This window comes from Macrobrachium rosenbergii, chromosome 2 (genome assembly GCF_040412425.1).
Source record: "Macrobrachium rosenbergii isolate ZJJX-2024 chromosome 2, ASM4041242v1, whole genome shotgun sequence".
Taxonomy (NCBI): domain Eukaryota; kingdom Metazoa; phylum Arthropoda; class Malacostraca; order Decapoda; family Palaemonidae; genus Macrobrachium; species Macrobrachium rosenbergii.
The window spans coordinates 39,645,501-39,671,018 of record NC_089742.1 but is presented as its reverse complement, the minus strand read 5'-3'; the positions used below and the strand labels follow the sequence as shown (position 1 = coordinate 39,671,018).

Sequence of the window (25,518 nt, the reverse complement as noted above, 5' to 3'; positions counted from 1 at the left end):
GTGGTATTGTTAAAATGCTGAATGATATAAGTTACTGGCCTAGTCATATACAATCCAGGGATAAACATCAGACCCCAACTTTAAAGACCTTGGATTCATTTCCTAACAAAATGCAGGAAACTGAATAAATCCCCAAAGAGAAGGTTTCTTCCAAATTTCCAGGGGTCAGAACCTTTACCATGGGAGTGAGGGGCCTATACAAGGCACTGCTAAATCCTCTACTGAAAAAAGTAACACCAAAATAATTACTGTATAAGAAAATGATAGATCTACAGATTCTGAAAATGATATGGGCTCAAAAATGTAAAGACCTTCCAGAACAAAATTTCAACTGCAATGAAAAGCAACTACTCTGTAAGGTGATGCAGAATCAAACAGTCATTAAACATGCAAAGCAGATTAAAGAGTTCTGTGGGTCATATAATTAAACCAGGTGCTGTATGCATGGCTAACAACCCAGGCACCATAACAAAGTGAAGAGTCATTCATCCATGTTCCAACAAAACAATACAGCTTAAAATGTCATTTTTATGATGAATAAGATTTTATATATACTTACCAAGTAATTACATAGCTAACAGTTTCTATTAACCGGCAGCTAAAATTTTGAAATCCACGGTAGCAATTTTTGTTTACGTTACGTGCAGGTAACTGACCCAACAACTTTTGGGAAAAGAGGAACAAATCCAAGCAGAGGGCAGCAATATGTTTATGCCCAAAGTCCATGCGAGGGAAGACGGGAGGGCTCCCACTCTGCATTAACTTGGTAAGTATATATAAAATCTTATTTTATCATACAAATGTCATTTTTATATAAGTAACTTACCAAGCAATTACATTGCTGATTCCCACATTGGCAGGAGGAGGGATGCATGGACTATAATTCCCCAAAACATTAAAAAAAGTAATGAATTAAGGGAATTAATGTCTGCAAGCATTGCAAGAAATGCTTGATGTTTCCTTACCTGGTAAGAGTCACAGCAGGAAGTTACTGCCTCTGATTATGCGCTCATCTTAACTGTAGAGACGTGGCTGTATGGCCAACGGTCGTCTGCTCCATCAGTGGGAGCCTCACAGCGAAGGATATTTCCAAACACTAAATGAAGTACCAAGAAAATTAGCCCCTGCCCAGGACGCAGTGCCACACAAAACCAGAAATATAACCATTACCTACACCATAATATATCTAAAAACACCACCACCTACCACTAAAAGACAGATGTGTATCCAAGTACCACGTACCCCCAGACTCCCCAAGAACTCTACACCATTAATCAAGGCAAGAAGATGAGGAAGGAGGGAATGCCTCCTATACTCCCTCCCCCAATACCATGCCAGTCATCAATAGAGGCCCTAGGGTACTGCAATCATTAAATGTTGTTTCCAATCTTGGAGGTAATGTGAAGCAAATACAGACCTGCAACTCCAGTAAGTCACTTGAAGTATTGCAGAGAGTGAGAGATTGTATTTAAAAGCTAATGAAGTCGCCACTGATCTGACTTCATGAGCCCTTACTTTCATGATAGGACAATCCTCCTCTCTCAGTCGCGAGTGTGTTTCACGAACAGTATCCCTCAAGAAGAAGGACAGAGCATTCTTTGTATGAGGACAAGATGGATCCTTGACTGAAGTCCAGAGATTGTTAGATGAACCCCTAATCTCTGTCCTGAGAAGGTAGAAGTTTAGGGCTCTTACTGGGCAAAGTACCATCTCAATTTCTTCTGGTCCAAGTATGTCTGCTAGTTCTTTAATGCTGAAGGAATGAGGCCAGGGGTTGTTTGGGTTCTCATTCTTAGCGAGAAATCCCAACATAAAGGAGCAGACTGCATCACCTCCTGAAAAGCTGACCCTCTTGTCAAAAGTCTGAATTTCACTGTCTCTCTCAGCTGTTGATAAGGCTACTAAAAATAGTGTCTTCTTCATTAAACTCCTGAATAAGGCTACGTTCAGAAGCTTGAATGGTGGCCCGGAGAGCCACTTTGGGACTACATCCAGATTCCAAGAAACAAGCTCCGAATGCTTTTGTTTCTTAGTGTCAAAGGACCTAATGAGGTCTGAAAGGTCTTGATTTGAGGATATGTCTAGCTCCCTATGTCTGAACACAGAGCTCAGCATTGCTCTGTAGCCTTTTATGGTCGAAGAGGATAAATTCTTAGAGTTCCTCAAGAATAAAAGAAAGTCCACAATCCCTGTTTAAGTTGTTTTAGAAGAGATCTTATTACTTTTGCACCAACTTTGGAAAATTGACCACTTGCTCTGGTAGACATTAGCTGAAGATCGACGTCTACATTTTGAAATAGCCTCCGCAGTTTCTCTTGAAAAACCCTTTGCTCTGAGGAGTCTTTTGACATTTTGAATCCTGTCAGAGCCAGCGAAGACAAACCTTGATGAAAGTGTCTGAAGTGGGGTTGTCTGAGAAGCTTTTTCTTCTGAGGGAGGAGTCTTGGAAAATCTACCAGCAGATTCATTAGCTCTGAGAACCATTCCCTCAAGGGCCAAGAGGGGGCTACGACAATCATCGACACATTCTGGTGCAGGCGAAATTTGTTTATTACATCCCTTAACATCCTGAAGGGGGGAAGGCATACATGAACTTGTTGAACCAATCGAGAAGCATGGCGTCAGTGGCTCACGCTTGTGGATCCGGCACTGGAGAGCAGAAAAGAGGCAGTCAGTAATTTCTCGACGTCGCAAAGAGATCCATCAGCTTTCCCCAAAGTTTCCATAGGTCTAGACAGACCAATGGATCGAGAGTCCATTCTGTGGGAATGATTTGGTTCTGTCAGCTCAGTTGATCCGCCAACACATTCAGTTTTCCTTGGACGAACCTGGTCAACAACTTCATACAATTCTGTTCTGCCCATAGTAAGAGGTCCCTCGCTGCCTCGCAGAGGGGAAAAGACCGAGTTCCTCCTTGTTTGCTTATGTATGCTAGGGTCGTCGTGTTGTCAGAGTGGACTGCTACCGTCCTTCCATATACTCCATCGAAAAGGCCATCAACCCAAAGTGAATTGCCTTAATTCTTTGACGTTTATGTGCCAACTCATCTGATCTCTCGACCACATACCAGAGATCTCCTTGTCTCCTATAAGTGCTCACCAACCCCAGTCTGAAGCATCAGCATAAATGTTCAGGTCTGGGTTCAGTGGTAACTGAGACTTTCCTTCCAAGGTCTCTCTGGACTTCCACCAGAGCAGGTGCCTCTTGATTTCTTGAGTTACAGGGAATGTGAAGGAGTCTGGAAATCTTTTTCTGCCCATTTCTCCTTTAAGAAAACCTGGAACACCCTCATATGCAGTCCCCAGGGAGACGAACTGTTCCACGGACCCTAACGTCCCCAGGAGGCTCATCCAATAGTTCGCCAAACACGTCTGGAAGCGAAGTATTTCATCTATTTCCTGTAGACACGATTCTACTCTCTCCTGAGAAGGAAAACCCCGAAAAAGATTAGAGGTGAGAGTCATTCCCAAATAAACTATCTCCTGTGAAGGAGTCATCTGAGACTTCTGATGATTTATTAGTAAGCCCATGTCTTGGGCAAGAAGCAATGTTCTCTGAAGGTCCTCCGTACACTGTGCCTTCGACGTGGAGCAAAGAATCCAATTGTCCAAATAAAATGCTATGTTGATGCCCATCAGGTGGAGCCAACCTGCTAGGGGAGCAAGAACGCAAGTGAATACTTGAGGGGCTGTTGATAGCCCGAAGCATAGGGCCTGAAACTGAAACACTTGTTCCTGAAACACAAACCTTAGATATATCCAAGAGTCTGGGTGTAATAGGACGCGGAAGTAAGCGTCTTATAGGTCTACTGAGACCATCCAGTCTCCTTGCCGAATGGATAAAAGGATCGAACGGGTCGTCTCCATTCAGAATTTTGTCTTCTGAACAAAGACAATTAAGGAGCTCACATACAGAACTGGCCTGCAACCTCCTGAGGCCTTTGGGACTACGAAAAGTATATTGTAGAACCCTTCTGAGTTGACGTTTGGAGCTACCTCTATCGCCTCCTTTTCAAGGAGAGATGAAACTTCTCTTGCAAGGGCCGAAAATTTTCTGGAACTCTTGGAGTATGCAATTAAGGCAATTGGTGTCTTGACTAAAGGTCTCTCTAGAAAGGGGATCATATAGCCGTTCCTTAACACTTCCACAACATGCTGCTCCACCCCTCTCTTGCTCCATTTTTCCCAAAACTGAAGAAGCCTGGCACCTACTGGAGTATGGAGGATACTCAAATCACTTTCTTGAGGAAGTTTAGAGGAAGACTTGTTAATCGTGAGGGACTGAAATCATATGGTCGGTCTTGCTTAAGAAGGATCTCTGCCTACTACCACAAAAGGGAACGGGTTGCAGAGGGGATGACAACTTGAAACCCCAAGAGTTTCTTTAAGGAGCCTCAATGATTTCACTAGGAGATCTTGTGTGGATTTCTTCTGTAAAGCAGAAGAAATTTTGTTGACCACTGAAGGAGGGACCAGACTATCTCTTGAAAGGGGAGAAAAAAGAAGTGGTGACCTCTGAACTAAAGTTACTCCTTTAGAGGTATATGAACACCATAACTCCCTCTTCTTTAACACTCCCATAGCAAACAGTGAAGCCAGCTCCTGTGCTCTGTTCCCTATTCCTTTATCTAAACATGAAAGAACTCCAAAGATACCTGAAGAAAGAGCCGTTGGTAAGTCGTCATATTCCTGTACTTTATGGGCGAGGGTGCCCACCGACCAGTCCAAAAAACTTACAATCTCGAAAACTTGGAAAAGATTCTTCATCATGTGATCCATCTCTGCTGAAGAGAACAACTTTCACTGCAGAAAAGGTCGACCTATGGACCGAATCTATGAGGCAAGAGAAGTCCCCTTGGGAGGAGACAGCTACCCCCAAGGAAGAAGCTTCTCTGGTTGCGTAGTACGAAGATCTTCTCTTCAGAAGTCGGGAAGAGGACACCTAAAATTGTATTTTCCCTTGTTCCCTCTTATCAGCTAGCCAAGCCTTGAACTCATTAAGTGCTTTCCTGGCTGAAGTCAAAAGTACCATATTCAGCAGTACTGAAAGTCCAGTCGTGACACTGCTCATTTGAAAGGTGGACGCAAAAGAAGCGGGTGCAGCTGGAGAGAAAAAGGAAGGGAACTTCAAAGAAGAAAATCAAGCAGCGCATAAGCAGAGGGAAGAGATTCTGATACCTCATCTTTGCCACCTTCCTCCTCCGTCGCAGATATGGGTGAAAAAGACAAGTCCTTAGACGAAGAAGGGTTCGAAGGTTTCTTCAAAATGCCAAGAATATCATCTAGGTGCCACTGTAAAGGAGCAAGAGAAGGATCCACATCTAAAGTCGTCGTCATTCGCTGCAAAGGGGGTGGCGCCACAAAATCAGGAATGGAAGTCATACGAAAATGTATCCGTACCAGAGGGCGCAACTGGGCGCTTGTTGGCTACTAAACCCTCGAGAGCTACTGGACACTCGGGAGCAACTAGGTGTTCCGAAACCGATTGTGGTTCAGAAGCAACAGGGCTCTTGTCACTTGAAGAGAACTTGGGCGCAAAGGATGTGTGCTTCGGAGCCAATAAGCACTCGTCGACAATTGGCCAATCAGGGGCCAGTGAAGGATCGTCCATAGAGACGCACACTGACACATAAGAGCACTTACTCTTAGAACTGTTCTCGGAACCAACACTTGCCTTTCTCCTTCTACATGCGTTTGGGATAATTCTTCTGGACTCTCCCAGAAACTACAGGATGGCACTGCCTCAACTCTTTTCACTGGCACCTGAGGGGTGCGAAACTCATCCACAGCAGACCTTTTCAGCAGTCTCAATTTGTCACTGTTATGCCACTTGCGTCCCTGATCGCGGCTGGATGCATCCGAACTCAACGAAAATTTATGTAAACCATGGAATACGCCTCCCCAGTGACTATCTGACGCAACCTGGGAACTGGCACCAGGCACACCTGAGGGGCCAACCACCCAGGGGCAGACCCCACCGACCTCACTTGGGCTTCCGGTATAGCTTCTCCCTGGTGCGGGGAAGTACGCCATTGACCTTTGCCTGGGAGAATCAGCAGGCCGAGTAGCCAGCTCCTCCACCAACACTGCGCTCTCACTTGCTCCTTTCTTATTTTCCATAAAGGAACCAACCGACGCCCCAATCTTGGCCTCAGTATTCATGTGATCAAATTTATGTTCTAGGATGGCAATGGCACTGGGTTCAGGAGTAGGGGAGCTGGGTATAGGAACAGGTGGAATAGAAGCAGGACTAGTAATGGGAGACGAAGCGAAAGAGGCAGAACTGGTAAATCAACAGAAGAATTAGCTGTATCATGACTTACTAAATTTTTGTCACTCTTAGCTATTGCTTTTCTCTTTCTATCCCTCTCCAACTTGGTCATATAAGAATTCAGAGTCTTCCATTTTTTGCTATTCCGGTCACTACATTTAGCACAAGACAAATCAACTGAACAAACTTAAGACCCCAGCAAGCTGTACACTTAGTATGGGAATCATACTTCGCTGATGTAATTCTTGTATTGCAGCCTTCACTGCAATAACGAATACTACTCGCACTAGAGTCGAACATCAGTATAAGTCAATCCAAAACAGTCCATGTAAAACGTCACAATCAGGTTATTCAAGAAAACCTAAATATATAAATTGCCGAGAGGCTACCAAGCAAAATACTTCACCAATCAGTCAAAAGACCATCTATAGTAAAGTCCAAGGATTTCAAAACCAGCCGCAGCTCACAACCGTCGTCGTAAGCCGGCAGAAACATATTGCCACCCTCTGCTTGGTTGTTCCCCCTTTTCCTGAAAGTGGGGCTAGGTCAGTTACCTACACCGTAACGTAACCAACAGAGTCGCTACCGCAGATTTCAAAATTTTAGCTGCCGCTTAATAGAAACTGTTAGCTATGCAATTACTTGGTAATCTACTTATATAAAAGTTATTTTGACATAGTTTCATTCCAAAAGGGAAGAAATGCACAAGTGAGAAAGTGCTGGAATTCCATGTCCTTGTTACAACAGACAATACATCTGGAGACCCAGAATCCATCAAACATTCAGATGAAAATGTCAAATTTATTTTTATTTCCAAACACAACCTCATTGATGAGCTCTCTTGATCTCAGAATAATCCACTGTGTTCACACTATGTGCAACTGGCCAATGTTTAACCCTTCATGGACCGGCATGATCACATGAGGATCCATAACAGGTTTTGAGCGATGGACAGGTTAACTCATATGAGTATTAAAATTACAAGCCATACGATTTGGATGAATTTAGCCGGAAAGATGTCCATATCACTTCAATGGTCCATAAATGACTTATGGCAACTGTAGTAGCTCAGCACAGGACAGAGGAGTGTCAGCGTACCTTGAGACTTGATGGGGAGTGTACTGGCCCCTCTCTATCTCATGACGTCTTTTTATTTATTTGCTCATAAATATACCCAGGGATTACTGTTGGTTTTAGTTCTTATCTTTTATGATAGTATGTCAGCTATAATTATAATTTTGCAAAGAAAATTGTAAAGAAATATTACAAAAAACATGTATACCTCACCAAAAAGTTATTGCATCTCCCCAGGTCAGTAAATCTTGTAAATATTTTACAATAAATATAATCAGAATTTGTTACTGATTTTAGTTCTTATATGTTATGATACTGAGCTGTAATTATAATTTTACAAAATAAAATAAAATAAATTATTAGAAAAAACATATAAATTGGTAAAATAAGCATATTTTTATGAGTGTCTTGGAAAAGAGGCCCTGCACAGGGTTGTAAATACTCACTTTCAACTTCCCGTGGAAGGTAGACAAAATTTTTAATTTTTTCTAACACCATAAGCATTTGCATGTCTTCCTCTCTCCATTGATGGGTTTTCTTAAACTGGCTAACTTTAAAGGTTGCCCAGTCTGGGGATGTGCTTAATATTTATTAATATTCAGTCCATCCTGTAAGGGTTAAGCACATTTAAAAAGCCATTAAAGAGACTATCCTTGCTGGAAATCATTCACCACTACCAATGCAATTATATTTGTAGTCTGTAATGAATAAATTAAAATCAGAAACTGTCAATGTATGTTTAAAGACTTATTGTACTTAAGTCACAAATGACTTTAGAGGCTTCCCTAGTATTGATAGAGAAGTCAAGAAAATTCTGAAGGTAGCAAGAAAAGTCAGAGAAGAGTCTGTCAGTATGACTGATAAAGCAGTGGGAAAAAAGAACATACTGATGAAACTAGGAAGCTTTTATAAACTAAGAATTAGGGAACTGTCAGGTCTAAACATACAAACAGGCAATTGTGATATGCACTGTTCTTCATTATTTGGAGAATTTTTGTTAAGGTTACCTTAAAAGAGATAAATTGGGCAATGTAAGTAATGGGTTTGTTGTGAAACAAATAAAAGACTTACTGACCTAAAATTACACTGCAGGAACTTACTCTTCATTATACACCATAGACAAACACAATGCAGCATGATTATTTTACTTAAGTTTAAAGCCTTAAAAATTTATACTTTCAACCACTCACCTGATCTATACCTCAAGACAAATGCTGGCATTGTAAGTTCACCAACTGTTGCACCTGGAATCAGCTCATCCAAACTCTCTTCACCTTCAAGGATATGCTGCCAAAGGTAAGTTCCTATGGCTGCTTTACTCCACATCTCAACCACAGGAAGTGTCACAGCACCACCCTGGAAGTTCATTTATATCTTTTAAATATTATAAGAAATGATGAAGGAAGCCAAACAAGCCATATTTTACTAATACAGTAAAACCCCTATATTCGCGGGGGAATGCGCACCCGCCCCCCCAACAAATAGCTAAAGACCGCGAATACTTAAAACCCCTCTAAAAACACTTAAAACTGCCTATTTTGATAGTTTAAACACAAGAAAAACCCTCCAAAAAAGTTTATACCTGAGTATTTTAATAGTTTTATCACAAAAAGTGCATTTAGTCATGAAAATATGAAAATACAGTAATTAGTGAATATTTCAGTGAAATATACCGAATGGGGTGAATTTTCCAAATAATGGGTAGATACGTTCCACAGAGAAATACGCAAATACATGAGTCTGCGAATCATGAGAACGTGAATATGGGGTTTACTGTAGAAATTTTACTCTTATTTATACATAATACAGTACTTAATCTACATATCTTTACACAGCACTTTCAAATCTCTCTTTTTCTACTTGGATAAGATGAAATGAATGCCATCCAGTTGTCAACTGACTAATGGTGAAAACACCATATCCAGTTCACAGTTCTAGAATATGTCTTCTTCCCCAAACACATCAATCTTACAATGCTTAGAACTAAACTGGGCCTAGCCTTGCATTATGGCCAACAGGATCACACACATCCATGTAATTTCCCAAGTATGTTCTTTAAATTAAATTAACATGTTGGCCTCATTAACCCACCTTTTAGCATTTACATTCAAGATACTGCACTAATTTCTAAAGAATACACTTACCCCATTTGAGCCCCCTTCATCCCATTTGACTTCTAATCGATTTGGCTTTACTTCATGTTGGGATAATACAATGGCAGCTTCATTTTCTCCAATATCAAAATCTGCAATAGAAAAATAGTAGCTAAATACTGACTATAGTACTTGCCCAATTTGCATACAAAAACATGCTTAATTTGCATTTATACACTAATACAATACAGTATAAATGTAAGAACACAAAAACGCTATGCCTTTTCAAAAATTTGTGAGTAACTTTCATTGCCCAGGACTACATATTGAGGATAAAAGATTATAAAATCAAAATTTTTCCATGTTCCAAAATTACAATTCTCTTGTTGATGGTTTATGTTCAGGTGTTGAACATGTGCTGAATTTATGGTTCAACTGGGAAACCCATGAATACTGGTGAGTAAGATCTCCCCAAGAGGCGATCACCCTCATTTCACCTGAAACTCTTTTTAATTCATTAAATAGCTGATGGGTTTGTATAAAAATTACATTTTTATGATAAAATAGTTTTATATATACTTACCAAGTAACTACATAGCTATTAGTTTCACTTAACTGCGGCAGTTCTAAATTTGGAATTCGCAGCAACGCACCAGTTTTAGTGTAGGTAACTAGACCCTGCCCACAGCAGCACTGAAGAGCCCAATTCGTTTGTGCCCTTCTTCAGCCCAATTTGTTTGTGCCCTATGTCCATGAGAGGGGAGGTGGGAGGGCTTTGATCATGATGTTACTTGGTAAGTACAGTATATATAAAACTTTATTTTATAAAAATTGTCATTTTTATATAAGTAACTTACCAAGTAACTACATAGCTGAATCCCACATTGACAGGTGGTGGGAAGCATGAACATTTTCCATTCAAAAACACTCTATAAAGAGATGAATTTGAATTAGAGAGGTAGCTAGCATTGGTGTAATGCTTGTTGTAACCTTATCTGGTGAGAAACCTGCAGCAGGAAGATACTGCCTCTGGTTGGCCCTTGTCTCAACCTGTAGTGACATGGCAGTAAAGCCGAGAGTCGTCTCTACTGACAAGGCCTTACAAAATAAATGCCCTTGCCCTGGGTACAGTGAAATAAATATATCCAGAAATTCGTTACCATACAATATTAAAACTATCACCCAACCATCAAAAACCAAGGACTGGTGGATACTCCTGGTACACAGCACCACCAGGCATCCCAAAACTCAGCATCCTTTAACAAGGCAAGGAGACAGAGGATTGGAAGGTATATCCCCTATCCTTCTTCCCCCAGTACCATGCCAGACATGGCCAATGGACCTAATGTGCTGCAATTATTATAGAGTGTCTCTACATTGCGCAAATAATGGGAGGCAAACACTGATTTTGACTTTCAATAAGTTGATTGGAGAATCGTGGCGAGCGACAAGTTTTCTTAAAAGCCAACGAAGTGGCAACTGCTCTAATCTCATGAGCTCTTACTTTAAAAATAGAGATCGTCTTCTTGAACTTCTAGTGTAACTTGGAAATAACACTCTTGAGACCTCTATGTCTAAACACAGAATTTATTATAGATCTATAACCTCTGATTGTAGAGGTGGCCAAGCCTAAAGAGGACCTCAGCATATTAAAAAATCGGCAATCTGTGCTACAGAGGTTTTAGAAGACAACAGATCGTGTCTTCGGCACCAGTCACGAAAGATAGTCCATTTCGCCTGGTAGACGTTAGCGGAAGACTGATGTCTGCATTAGGCAACTGCTTCTGCAGCTTTTCTTGAAAAACCCTTAGCTCTGACAAGCTCCCTGACAGTCTGAAGCCTGTCAGAGTGACAGCAGATAAGCCTAGACGGAAGCAATGGAAGCGAGGCTGCTTTAGAAGGATTCTCTTCTGAGGTAGAAGTCTTGGGAAGTCTATTAAGAGAATGAGAAGGTCTGGGAACCACTCCTGTGGCAAAAACAGCTACAAGCGTCATGGACACGTTGGTGTGGGTCATGAACTTGTTTAGGACTTCTCTCACCATGCTGAACACTGGGAAGGTGTAGACATCTAAGTCCGACCAGTCCTGGAGCATGGCATCTGTCTCCCATGCCCGAGGGTCTGGGGCTGGAGAACAGTAGTCAGGGAGGCAATGGTTCCTTGACGTCACAAACAGGTCTACCAACGGTTTTCCCCGTTTCCACAGATCGGTGCATACCAGTGGATTCAGTGTCCATTCCATCGGAAGGACCTGTTTGTAACGACTTAACCTGTCCACCAGTGTGTTTAACTTTCCCTGGATGAAACGACTTATTATCCTGGTGCGGTTGATCTCTGCCCAGAGAAGAAGATCCTTGGCCACTTCGTAAAGGGAGAAGGAATGAGTCCCTCCCTGATTTTTGATGTACACCGATGAGGTCGTGTTGTCTTAAGTGGACTGTGATTGTCTTGTCGTAAGTCTCCGTCGCAAAATGTTGAAGGGCCAAGTGAATCGCCTTCAATTCCCTTATATTTATATGTAATTTCTTCTCTTCCAACAACCACTTCCTGGATATTTCCATGTCGTTCAAAAGCGCACCCCAACCCAGATCCAACGCGTCTGAGTACACCGTTAGGTCGGAGTTCAGTGGATGCAATGACTTTCCTATTGAGAACCTCTCCTCTGCCAGCCACCACCGAAGATCCTCCTTGATCTTGGGTGTGATGCGGAACATGAAAGAGTCTGGGAGAGTTTTCTTCTGCCAACTGGCCTTTAGGAAGAAATGTAGGACTTGTATGTAACCTTCCTAAAAACATGAACTTCTCGATGGACGAGACAGTTCCCAGCAGACTCATCCACTTGTTGGCTGTACACGATGGGCGAGATATGAACTTTCTTACTTTCTTCAGGCAGTCTTGAATCCTTCTGTGGGACAGAAAAGCCTGAAAAGTCAGAGCATCAATCCTCATCCCCAAATGGAGATTTCTGGACATTGATTAAAGGACCAAACTCTTGGGCCAGTAGTAGAGTCTTTTGAAGGTCCTCCGTGCATCTTTTCTTAGATGGGGAGTGTAGTAGCCAGTCATCCAGGTATAAACAGATGTTGGTCCCCATAAGACGGAGCCATCTTGCTACAGAGGCAAGAACACAGATGAATACTTGCTGAGCTGTAGAGAGGCCGAAGCAGAGAGCCCTGAATTGAAGGACCCTGCCCTGGAATACGAACCGCAGATACTTCCTTGAGTCTGGATGTACTGGGACATGGAAGTACGCAGCCTCCATGTCAACTGTTACCATCAAGTCTCCCTGATGAATGGCTGACAGGACTGAACATTTTGTTTCCATTTTGAACTCGGTGGTCTACACAAAAAGGTTCAATGCAATGACTTCTAGTCTCCAACCTCCTGACACCTTGGGGATGACGAACAGATGGTTGTAAAATCCCTCTGTGCTTATGTCTTCAGCCAACTCCACAGCTCTTTTCCTGAGTAGTGACAATACTTCTTCCTTCAGGACCAAAAACCTCTCCGAGCCTTCCGAGTAGGCTTTTAGCTGATAGGCAAGGATGTCAAGGGAGGTTTTTCCCTGAACGGGATGGCATGACCCTCGTATAGGACTTTTGCTACCCAGGATTCTGCGTTCCTGGCTTCCCATTTGTCTCAAAACTGGATAAGCCTGGCTCCTACGGGAACATGGAGGACAGGAACCTCACTGGCGAGAGGCCAGTTTGGAGGAAGACTTCTTGGTTGGCTGGACTGAAATTTGTTTCTTCTGCCTTGAAAAGGCTGCTGTTGCAATGGGGAGGCAGTTCTCATGCTGAACAAGACCGAAGTGCCACAGGTTGGTTCCTTGGCACGCCTTGTCGACTGCAACAAAAGCTCGTGTCGACATCTTCTGTAGTCAGATGCGATCTGTTCTATTGTAGCTCTTGGGAATAAGGCTGCCCAATCTAAAGGCAAAACATGAGAGCCGATCTTTGAGAGGCAGTAATCCCTTTGGAGGTAAAGGTACACCACAGTTCCCTTTTCTTAAGAACCCCCATGGAGAATAAGATAGCCAGCTCCTGGGAGCCATCCCTATTGGCCTTAGCTGTGCACGAGAGTAATCCCAGCCAGTCCGCAGCAAAGTACTTTTAAAGTGTACTACAGTCTTCTATTTTCTTGGCCAATGCCATGATTGTCCAATCTAGGAAGCTGAATACTTCGAAGATTTTAAAAAACTTTCACAATACGATCTAATTCCGAAGCTGTGAACATACTCTTAGAAAGTTAAGATCCGATCTCCACGTTGCATCCACAAGGCTGGAGAAGTCCCATTGGGAGGAGACAGAAACTCCCAGCCAAGGAGCTTCCCCAGTGACGTACATGAGTACCTCCTTGGTGGCAGACGGGAGGGATGTGCACTGAAAATCGCTTTACCAAGCTACCCTCTTTCCTGCTGACCAACAGTCAATGCCCTGCTAATGCCTTCCTAAAGGATGAGGAGAGGACCATCATTGGTAGTCTGGAGGCCTCTACTGGCTGTCTCATCATGAAGGCCAAACCAGGCGATGAAGGGGCCCTCGGAGAGAAGAAAGTTGGATAGCAGAAGAGGAAGTATCTCAAGAGGACTGAATACTCTGACGCAAGATGATCTTGATCAACAGCTTCTTGTAGGTTTCCTCATTTGATGTAATGGGAGAAGGAACTAAGTCCACCTGTTCCTATGTAGCAGCAGATTGCTTTTTTAAAATCCTTGGAGATGTTATCCAACTGCCATTGGATAGGTTCCAACAAAGGATCTGTAATGGCAAGCGTTGGTGCCAAATGTTTGGCTTCTTGTGCCAAGCATACGAAAGGCAAGAATTCTGGCACATGGCGCTTGGAAACTGGGCATACGGACACTGGGCACCGCTCAGCGGTTGGGTGCTCAGACATTGAGTGCTTGTTACCCGATCGCTCCGACACTGGGGATTCTGACACCATATGCTTGGACATTGGGCGTTCGGACACTGTGTGCTCGGAAGTTGGACATTCGGAAGTTGGGTGCTTGGACACTGGGTGCTTTGATACAGAACGGTCGGACACCACACATTCAGAAACCAGGCGCTCAGCCACTGGACGCTCGGACAACTTGGATGAGGAATGCCACATCATAGAGCGGCTCACCATCATCAAAGTGTCATCCACAAGCCAATCGGGACTGGAAGTTAGGCGTTCGGGCACTGGGTGTTTGGACACAGAACACTTTGACATTGCACATTCAGACACTGGCCGCTCGGACAACTTGGATGAGAAATGCAGCGTCAAACACTGGCTCTCCTTCACCAAAGCGTTATGCATAACTCACTCGGGACTAACCCAAAAGCTGCATGAGGGAAGAGGACTGTGCTCTTGTTCCCTGGGAATCTTACGTGGGAGCAGGGAAGCATGCTCAACACAAGGAGCATGCCTTTTCAATGGCCTTGACACTTTTGAAAATCATTTACGCCCCCTGTCCTCACTGGTGTCCACAATCACTGGACGACAGAGCACGCACATCCAAATGAACGCCTTTCTAATGGCAGTCCGCCAAGTCCTGGGTTCGATCAACAGCCTCGGTTGAGGGGGCAACTACCCGTGGGCAAACTCCACCAACCTCTCTTGGACTTCCAGTTGGCTTCCTCCCAGGTTTGGGGGTCTAACATTGACCTTTGTCTAGCAGTACCGGTGGGACAAGTAGTCACCTCCTCCACTTGCACCAACACTAATTACGCTTACCTGTCTAGGCTGGCGAAGGCATTGGGTTCCGAAAATGGGAGCTAGGTAATGGAGTTCGAGGAAAAGCCGGAGGACTGGTGTAAAAGGCACAGGTTGAGAAGCAATATCCGATTTCGGAGTAGAAACCTGACTAGTTAAACTTTTAGCCTTGGCTCTAGCAGCTGCCATTCTCTGCCTGTCTCTTTGGAGCCTATCTAGATGTGCTTCCAAAACTTTCCATTTACCCTGATCCCAGTCTGTAAGTTCAAAAGAGCAAATTTGCCCTCTACAATGGCAACACAAAGTGTGCAAGTTATACTTAGCAGATGTAAGTCTAGTATTACAGCCTTTGCTGCAATACCTAATACTAGACATGCTAGAATCTGACATACTAAGCCACAATAAGTCACAAGTCTGAATAATCTACAAGCTAATGTAATAAATAGCATGCTGCCAACACGAATGAATACTTCACCAAAGGCGAAAGATACAACCATCTGGCAAAATTCAAATCAGGGCTGCTCAACCAACCGTGTACAGTTGTTGACTGGCAGAAACGAATTGGGCTCTTCAGCACTTTTGTACCTATTCTTCTCCAGTAGTGGGCAGGGTCTAGTTATCTACACTGAAACAATGGCACGTTGCCGCAAATTTCAAACTTAGAACTGCTGCAGTCAAGTGGAACTAATAGCTGTGCAGTTACTTTTAAGTTACTTATATAAAAAAATTGTATTCATTATAACCACGATCCACACAGCATATGTGCCTGGATTACAATTTCCGCTGTAAGGCTGACTGCTGAGACAATGTTCCCAGATTCAGGAGAGCACTTACAACTGTTATGATAGCTCAGAGGGTTGTTTAAAATTATGGGCAGATCAATTTTGTGCTCAAAGCAAAGACTTGTACTGTACTTGATAATATATTTTGACTGAAGCATGGCAGATATACCATTCATTAAAGATGGAGAAACTACCCATCTCCTTCCTGAACATACCTTGGAACTCAGATACCATCATTTGCTACTGCCCACAAGATGTCTACTGTCTACTAACGCAATGTCTTGGATCTTCAGCCAACCTAATTTCTTTAGAGAATCACTGTTCTAAGAGTTGCTGGTCACCATACCTCTGACCTTTCCTTCCAAGAAAGGAGTAAATACTTGGAAGCCTGCTTCAGCAGACAGCTTGTAACTTTAAGTTGATGTACCAGTTCCTATCTTACAATGCCTAAGTTTCTGCCAAAAGGTAGTCCAGTGGTACAAAACACTGTCATAAAAGTCTCCAAAAATACAGAGGAATAGCTGCAGGTATACAAAACCTAGTGTTTTGTGACAAGAAATCTCTATTAAACGGGATAAAGGTAATAATTTAAAGGAATTAGTATATATCAGTGTGAAGATCACTATACAATGGGGATTTTCTAGTCTTGCTGGACCTAAAGGATTCTAACTTCCACATCCCCATCACCAGTCCTCAAGGAAGTTTTTACAAGTTTCGCAGTAAGGCAAAGTATCAGTTCTGATCCCTCTGCTCCAGTTTCCTGACTACACCTAAGGTTTTCGACAGTACTTGGGCACCAGTTGTGATCTGGGCAAGCAGCTGGGATAAGTCTTGCCAATACCTTGAATAGAAGTTCAATCTCACCCTTCTCCCACAAATGATATACTTGTGGATGTTTACCATCACCCATGACAGGATTCACTGCTTAGCAATGTCCATCCAGCAGCCAATAGACAGGTCTTTGCCAATGGTGATGAGTCACCTGGTCTCCTTCAAAACAATGAACTGCCAACCAACCACATTACTGTACTCTAGTAAGGGCAAATAAGACACTACAACTCTCCTCATGCAGTAGCTTACTAACTATAGGCAAGCATTAACCACAGGTGGCTGTACCTCCTAATAACTGCCCAGTTACCTCTATAATTAATTTTATTCCCAACTAGTGTCACCATGCAATGCATTTGTAAAACTATGGTTCCCAATTACATAAGAAAGACAATTTACTTATGCCAAAAGTTAACTGCTTCTTTTATCCCATTCATCCATATTTAAATATGACTTAAGATATTTGATAAAAAAATACTATTAAAGGTGCAACTGGATTATTTACTCTACAGAAGTAATATTCTAAGCTAATACACTGCACTACTATTACTTGTATATCATCACATAAAAAACCCTTTGCCAGAGTTTTAAATTTTAAAATTCATCTAAATTTTGACAAACAAAAAATACAAAAATTGACAGGCAACACAACAAGGCTACCTGTGACTCAATACATACCAATGACTTGACCACCGTGTCCTTTGATCTTCTGTTTTCCAGTAGATGTTTTAGGTTTTACCTCGGGTAAACTTTCAATCCCCCTCACTGATGAAAAGGCTGAATTGAAGATGCAAATGGCCAGAAAGCCAGTGATGATTACCTGAATAAAACATACACCGACAAGGACCCGACGCAAAATGTAGTAAGGGCCCTTGGTCATCTGTTGAAATAAAAAAGACAATTCATTAATGCTTTATAATATCCTTCTAGAGTGGAGGAATGAACCAATATTATTCAGACTCAAAAAAGAATTTCTACATAATGCACTGTGTCTACAATCTGAATACATTTTAAACTACATTCTTTATATTGTGTTAATAATTCCTGCCAATCATATTTTACAGCTTATTCACTGGTTTTGGTGTTCCAATTAGCAGAATAAATCCTTTGTTAATAACAATTACACGCATAGGCTAGGTAAGCTTTTAATGATATGTTGTGGCTCCATCATGCATTACTGGACATAACTGATTTACTCATGTTATTTAAGCTACTGACCATCACATGCAGTAGTAAAGAGAAATTTGTCTCTAGTACAATCACCAACTTTAACACAGTAAAATGAATGCAGGGCTATATCAGTGGATATGCTGAACTTATCCAAGGCTTTCCACCCCTAGAAGGGCAGATATGCTTCCTATGAAGCAGTTACAAAAACTCATAAAAGCATAATAATATTTTAATATACATATATATATATATATATAAACCTAGACACATATTTCTTTGGCATTCCATACCTCATTGTGAGCCATTACCATTCATACCAGATTTTTCAAGAATACTGCAAGTACCTAAGCTTTGGATTCTTGAGTAAGGTTCCCAGTCTCATGCTATTAGTTATTTCTCAACCCCTTGAACCCAGCATGTTTCAGTAAAGCTTCAATGTTAACTCTGTGGTTGTGTTTGACAAAGCTCATGAATCCTCTTATGTCTTACCATGGTACTTAAAAAAGGCATGTTAATTGTCTGCTGTACTACTAATCCTGAATCTCCCGAACCCAGTCAATCTCCCAGAATTCTAGCCACATTCAAGTTAGTGGTGATGGATAATGATGATGCTGATTGGTAACCATATCAGGCCTTGACTTTGTGAATGGATCGAACATTAGTTGTCCTTACAATTTTGCAGTTCCTGTAATCCATGTCATCATATTATTTCAGTATGGCAGCATCTTACTTTCAGTTGATAGAAGTTAGCACACTGTAGGGTTTATACTGTGCAGCATATCAGCCACTTAAAAAAATATAGTAAGTTTATGATAATTACTATACCATATTTCATAACTGTGAGAAATGACAAGTGTTGCAAAAATATGATTTTACTCTGAATTCTCACAGGTGCCCAGTATACCTATGGTTAATGGCATTACCAGAGGATACACAGGATACCATGGACAAAACCTCAGGCTTAGCAAAATGAGGGAATAGGGAAAATGGTTAAAAGCATTAGCTAGTATGGTTAGGCAAGGTTAGAAAGACAGTTACACTGGGATCAGGATGTACTCTTTCAAAATGCATTTGCAAAAATTTTTTCCGTGTCTCTGATATAGGTCCCAAGAAAAACCTAACCAGACTAAGCCTCCATTAAGCTGCTAAAGGTCTTGGATTAGGAGCAAGCTGTTTAGGCTAACCTATCCAATTCCTTTCCTCAGTGTCATTTAGAAGTTTACCAAAATGGCAAAATGATATAAAGAAAACTGTACTGAAGGCTATTAGACTAAATACCGATTCCCATACTCATAATTCTCAAAATATACCATAGTTTAAAAAAGAATATAAAAAATTTTCAAGTCTATTGCGCAACCTTGGGTATCCCAACCGTAACTATAGCCTACACTGAGAATACCAATGCCCCCAGGGTAAACTAGCCTACCCTTAACTTAGCCTACACAACCAGTCCATTTAAACATAACTCAAATACAGAAATAAAAATAACCGTCAATAAACCTTTTAAAATTTTGGTAAGTATATCGGGTCAAAGTGTCCAGTATTCAACCCAAGACAACCATAACTGACGGGCCGTTGTTTACATCTTTAATCTGCCGCAAGAAAGTCTACAGTAAACAAACAAGAGACGTTTCTGACGTCCGCTATGGATTTTCGTGTCTACTTACATCATTCACGATAGAAGGGCTTAGCGAGCGCTTCCTTTTGCCTGACATTTGGTTTGGCGATTTAGATTTCGGCGTCGGTTGCTGTGATCGCCTCTGCATTGGCCTTGAAATGCAGAAATATCCTCTTAACGGGCCTTTCTCCTCCGAGGTATCGAGTTGCCTGCCCACCGAGGACTTCGTCTGCTGCTGCTATGCGACACTGGGAGTCGTTCGCTTCGACATTTTTTTTTTCTTTTGACGTTTGCCTCCCCCCCTCAATTAAGGGCGCGTCGCGGATGCGTTCTTTATTTCCACAATTCGCTGAGTATGGTATGCATACCACAACATGCCCTGTATAGATACGTGTAAGTGTAAAGATAAGGGTTTCATCGATAACTACTGAAAATATGACAGTGCTAATTTGGAAGGTTGTCATCTTGTTACCACTGAACTCATCTTGTTTCTGTTATTTGTCAAAATATTTTAGATTTTTGTAAGAAGTTTGTTTTCCTTCATGACTCTGCGAGCTTTTTAAATTACGAAAAATACCACATCCTCTTATTCCACACAGTTCATTTCTCAGTAATGTTTTGAGTCTGAGTGTTTCTTATCAAATTAAAGAAGGCTAACATGGTACATACATCAAACAGCGAGTAGCCCCGGTAGTTTGCAAAATTTGTTTCATCCATTCGGATCTTTTATAAACGACAAGAGAATCCTCTTGACTGGTACAAATAAGACCAAATCGGTGTGCCCATTCAGTCTCCATTAAGTACCTGAATCAGTCTGCCCACCCACCATCAACAGTCCTGCCGTCGCCATTCCCGTTCCCCTCAGACATAGTTATTTGCAGTATAGAACCAGACCACCGCATGTGGAAGGTAGCACGTAAGATCAATAACGTAATGCAACGTAATTTGCTTGAAAACACTTAAGTACGAAATTAATATTATATTTATAACAAATAAAATTAGATTAATTGAATATGAAGGTAATCGAAGTAATAAAAAGGAAAAACTTGGAGACTTGTCGATGGTTACTCAACATTAACCAGAATTATTGTATATATGATCTTTGAATGAAGTATCATAAAAGTAAGTGATAGCTATGGGAATGATTTCTAAAGTTTATTGTGTTTGCGCAATGTTGACGCGGACAACTGTGAAGGGCACCAAGATTGAAGACACCTTTAGACTCACGTGACTATGAGACTGAATTAGCCATTTATATCACTAACGACTTTTAAAGTGTTCCACATCGCCTCTAACATTGTTGCTCATTTCTTTTCCCTATACGATAAACTCGAAGTTTGATTAACCTTTTCGCATATCCTTTCATTGCAATGAGAGTTCATTTACTCCCACAGCCGCGAATTCTATTAGGGTTACGTTAGCTAAATCGCATCTTTGCTGTAGGCACTCCAACCTTATCTCTTAGTTTTTTCCTTTAATGTTGGAGTTTCAATAATCTACAAGTCTTAACAGAGGCTATCTACAACTGATAAATAGGTGGTGCAATCAGTAGGGTATGGGAGTGAACTGCAGCAAAGTCAAGGCTCTCGAATAGCAAGTCTCGCATCATGCCCAAGACATAACCTGCTTCCTTTAGGTAACACTGACATTTAAAAACATGTCAACCAGTGCAGTCAGGAACGCAGGTATTGTTCGTAAAGTTTCCTGTATCTTCAAAGATGGTTTTAATGTTACAAGCGTGCCATGCGATTTACAGAACATCAAAACCCATGTAAGGGTTGCGGGCTGGGAGCAAACTTTTACACATGCCCAACTGCTGAAGTCTTGTATTCATCTTACTGTAAAACTGTGCAATGGTCATCCTGGCACCGTGAAAAAAAGTAGTTATTTGCCATTTTCTTCTCTTTCATTTTCATTGTATGTCAGCATCCTTCAAAATTATCAAAACATTTGACTTGAGTAGTTATGTAAGTTCGGTTTCCTTTAATACTTTTTTCCTTTTATTCTTTTTACTCTAGGCCTGAACTCGAAAGGAGTATTAAGTAGGAGAATTCATATAAGAGACAGACTCTAATCTGTTCGCTTTAATTAAAAAAAGAGAGAAAGAAATCTATTGATGCCCTAAACCCGTGAAATTAGGAAAAAAGTTTTCGTTTCGTATCTGACATGATTTCTGGAATATAGTCTTACCGTAATTCCCTACTCTATTTTTCCTCCAATACAGAGAGAGAGAGAGAGAGAGAGAGAGAGAGAGAGAGAGATATTAACTGAATTTTTAAAAGCTCTTACAACTAATCCAAGTTAACATGTTGAAGACGAACAGTTTTTAACTTGACCTACAGTTACCCTTGCTGTTCAAAGTGGAGTCTCATTGTACGTGGTCAGAACATATCTGGAAGTCTCATCGTTTCTCTGATCGTTTTCCTTCCCCACAGGATGCAACGCTTTTGAACGCTGTCATCAGTAAGCGTCGTGTCACGGCAGAGAAGACAAGCCTCACGTAGGTCCGGGTGTTGCCCATGTCATGGTCAGATGCCAACTATTCCTTCTCAGTTCTCAGTGTTGTCTCTGCGGGCCTCACTGACTCTTATGAAGAAGTTCGTATCAATGAGCCTATTGTTGTCTGTGTTAAAGATGCGAGTAGAGCAGGCTCTCGATAGCTCCCAGCTGTATATGACTTTCGTTTCTGTACAGTATTACACGAGAACCATTGTGCTCTTTTATTTCTTCGTATGATCATTATCATCATTATTATATAATAATGGCTAAAATCCAACTGAACCTAAATTTATAATAGATATAGCTCACTTCTCATGGTCGATGAGTACACTTTATAACAACCCTTGTCGATTTTTCACGGGAAGGTACAAAAGAGTAGCTAACGAAAAAATATCAACATATAACAATTAGCACCTTAAAATGAAAATAAAATGAGAAAACATGTATTTGTAAGAGCAATAAAGAGGAAATAATCTTTTATGATTAGTTTGATTTTGTCCTTTCAATGTCCATCAGGGAAGAGGTTGACGCAAACAGCACGTAAACAATTTTTTTTAACAAATAATGCTTTCTTTTGCCCTGAGAGGATTGTAATGTTCCATATTTAGCATGTATATATATATATATATATATATATATATATATAAAATTCAGTATGGTCACCACTGAAATTTTCAGATTATATGCTGTAATGAAGTTGCTAGACCAATCACCACATCAAGACCAGAGAGAAGGTCAAGACTGAGGTTCCATGGAGCAGACACTTTTCGATGCACTTCTTCCTAGATTCTTTTACGCCGCATTCTTCTCGTATCATTTGCTTCTAACGACACTCGTTAGTGTTAATCGCTTTCAGATTAAAATAGCATTATAGGACAAACTTCAGATTATCTTGGTTACGTTTGTAACTTTCTCTTTTCTTATTATATAAGGCTTTGTCCCATTCCGATTCTTCTTCTTTGTCTCGGGATGTTTCAATAAAATTGGAGAGAAAAGTTTTCATATGGACTGTGTTCATGTGTTTGGTACGTGTGGTGCACCCGATAATCAGGTCACATTTTACCAATCGGAAAATGTGTATCGTTAGAAATTAACGCAAAAAATTATGAAGTGTTTAACTAAATTACCCATTACTGTCATCCCCGTAGGGGGGTGGTGTCATCAGTGGCCCCCCACGCGCGGTGCACTGTAGGGATTACTTAAGGTTCTTTGCTGCGTCCTTTCGGCCCCTAGCTGCAACCCATTTCATTCTTTTTACTGTACCTCCGTTCATATTCTTTTTCCCATCTTACTTTCCACCCTCTTCTAACAAATGTTCCATAGTGCAACTGCGAGGTTTTCTTTCTGTTACACCTCTGTAACCATTTATTCTCCATTTTCTTTCACCGCTGAATGACCTTATAGGGCCCAGCGCTTGGTCTTCTGCCTAAATTGCATATTCTACCCATTATTGTCATAGTTCGATTTCTAACAACTGTGTCTACACAAGCAGTTCTTCCTTAAAACTTTCCGCATTGTTTAAAGCTAAATCAACAAAGCCCTTCCCCTGTGACCCCTTCTATAATGAATCAATGAAATTCCTACTTCGCGCTTTCATAATACACCACTTACTGTTCTGACCCTGCGATTTCAAATTGCTACTAAGGTAATGAACAATTATTCCTCTCGAACAAACCTTTAAGACATTAATAATGCAATCATTATTACAGCAAAATTCGTTGTTAATATAATTTTTTCTGTTTATTAGAAACTCGCCATTTTCTTAAAATAATAGGATTGAATGAGACAAATAATAAAAGAGTTTTTCAAGAGGTTTTGAACGCAGAATGACACATCTCTTCTATATTGTTATTCATTTCAGGGACGGGGCAATCATAACGTACACCACCCGGTTTTAAGCAAGTCTCAAATAAACGAGGTCGTCAGCCCCAAATGACGCTGGTCGCAATTGACAACTGGGTCGGCAGGCTGGGAAGCAGACCGGTATTAAACCATAGACCTTGCAGGTGAAAACCCAGTGCTTTACCAATATGCTATGATATATATATATATATATATATATATATATATATATATATATATATATATATATATATATATATATATATATTACTTAAATGACCAAGAGGGTCCACAAGCTTAGCAAAAACAAGGAACACCCGGATTCGGCACGCCCTGCTACAAGGTGGTATTTTGGTAGGAAGTGGAATCAGATCAAACGTGCTGGGTATGGAAAATGGAGGGCTTGGTGTGGTGGGCACAATCCTGCAGGGCCAGCAAGGAGGAAGGATGCCAGGATGGGGCCTCGGGCAACGGCAGCATCCTGGCCTGGTTGGGGATTGTCTTCTGTCCCTCGAGTCGACGTTCTTCAAGAGCGATGTTTCCTATAGGGAGAAAAGGAAAAGAGGATGAGACAATTATTAAAAAGGGAAGGAGGGAGGAGACAACGATGAAAAAAAAGGAGAGGAGGGGAAGACAATCATGAAAAAAAGGAAAGAAGGGGAGACAATCATAAAAAGAGGAAAGGGGGAGACAATTATAAAAAGAGGAAAGGAGGGGAGATAATTATAAAAAAGGAAACAAGGGGAGTCAATTATAAAAAATGGAAAGGGGGAGACAATTATAAAAAGAGGAAAGGAGGGGAGACAAAAATAACAAAAAGGAGAGGAGGGCAGACAAATATAAAAAAAAGGGAGAGAAGGGGAGACAATTATAAAAAAGTGAAGTGTATGTGCTTTCTGATTATCTTTTTATAATCTCATGATTACGTAAACAGTTTTCATCATGTAAATAAGGATCTCTTTTAGATTTAGCCATGGAAAGAAGGGGAGACAATTATAAAAAGAGGAAAGGAGGGGAGACAATTATAAAAAAGAAAGGGAGGGGGCGACAATTTAAAAAAAAAAAGGAAGTGAGGGGAGATTATTATAAAAAGAGGAAAGTAGGGGGAGACAGTGGCGTCATTTCAGATTTTTCTTTGGGGTTGGGGGAGGCAAAGGTTCAGAACTTATGGTCTGGGTGGGGTCGTGAGCAAAACGAGCCCTATCAGCGGGGGGTAGGGGGAGCGCATATTTCCCAAGTCTGGAAGAGTATAGGGATAGGGGAAAATTAGGACCAATCAGCGTTCAGAGTTCGCTTGAGGCAATGACGTCATTATCTCAGCATTCATTCTTACAGTGTGTACGATAATTATCCGCTAGTAACGTATATAGTCACTATTGATAATCCGATTTTTTCATTCGGGTTATCATTAATTACTTTTATCGTCTAAATAGCTCTTTATTTCTAACAAAATTCAAGTTTAATTAATGATGAAAACCGAGGAAGTATAACACTTTTATATATTCGTATGATTCGTTAAACTGCCCTTCTTGAAAATGATTCTCATTTGTAAATAAAAATTCAATCATACGGCCTAGAGCTGCTTATTTAAGAGCAGTCTATCGTTCCTCTCTTTTAGCAATGAATGTCAAGGAAAAGCTATCAAA

At 41.1% G+C, this 25,518-nt stretch overlaps 1 protein-coding gene across 6 annotated transcripts in view; it reads right to left on the bottom strand.

Annotated features, from left to right (window-relative positions):
• Positions 1-19,916, bottom strand: part of LOC136845536 (ribitol-5-phosphate xylosyltransferase 1-like) — a 71,964-nt gene extending 52,048 nt beyond the window's left edge. Inside the window, exons 1-4 of one of the 6 annotated variants that reach the window (XR_010855177.1) lie at positions 19,581-19,840; positions 17,422-17,623; positions 9,489-9,589; positions 8,535-8,700 (exon numbers count right to left, since the gene is read on the bottom strand). Coding sequence is in view for 3 of the 6 variants with exons in the window: in XM_067115720.1 (XP_066971821.1) it covers positions 8,535-8,700; positions 9,489-9,589; positions 17,422-17,623; positions 19,581-19,679 (568 nt within the window). In the remaining 3 variants the exon portion in view is untranslated. Of the gene's footprint in view, positions 1-8,534; positions 8,701-9,488; positions 9,590-17,421; positions 17,624-19,413; positions 19,492-19,580 lie in introns of those variants that run through there. The other 5 variants (XR_010855176.1, XR_010855175.1, XM_067115720.1 and 2 more) reach the window with 5 other exon arrangements.
• Between the last annotated feature and the right edge of the window lie 5,602 nt (positions 19,917-25,518).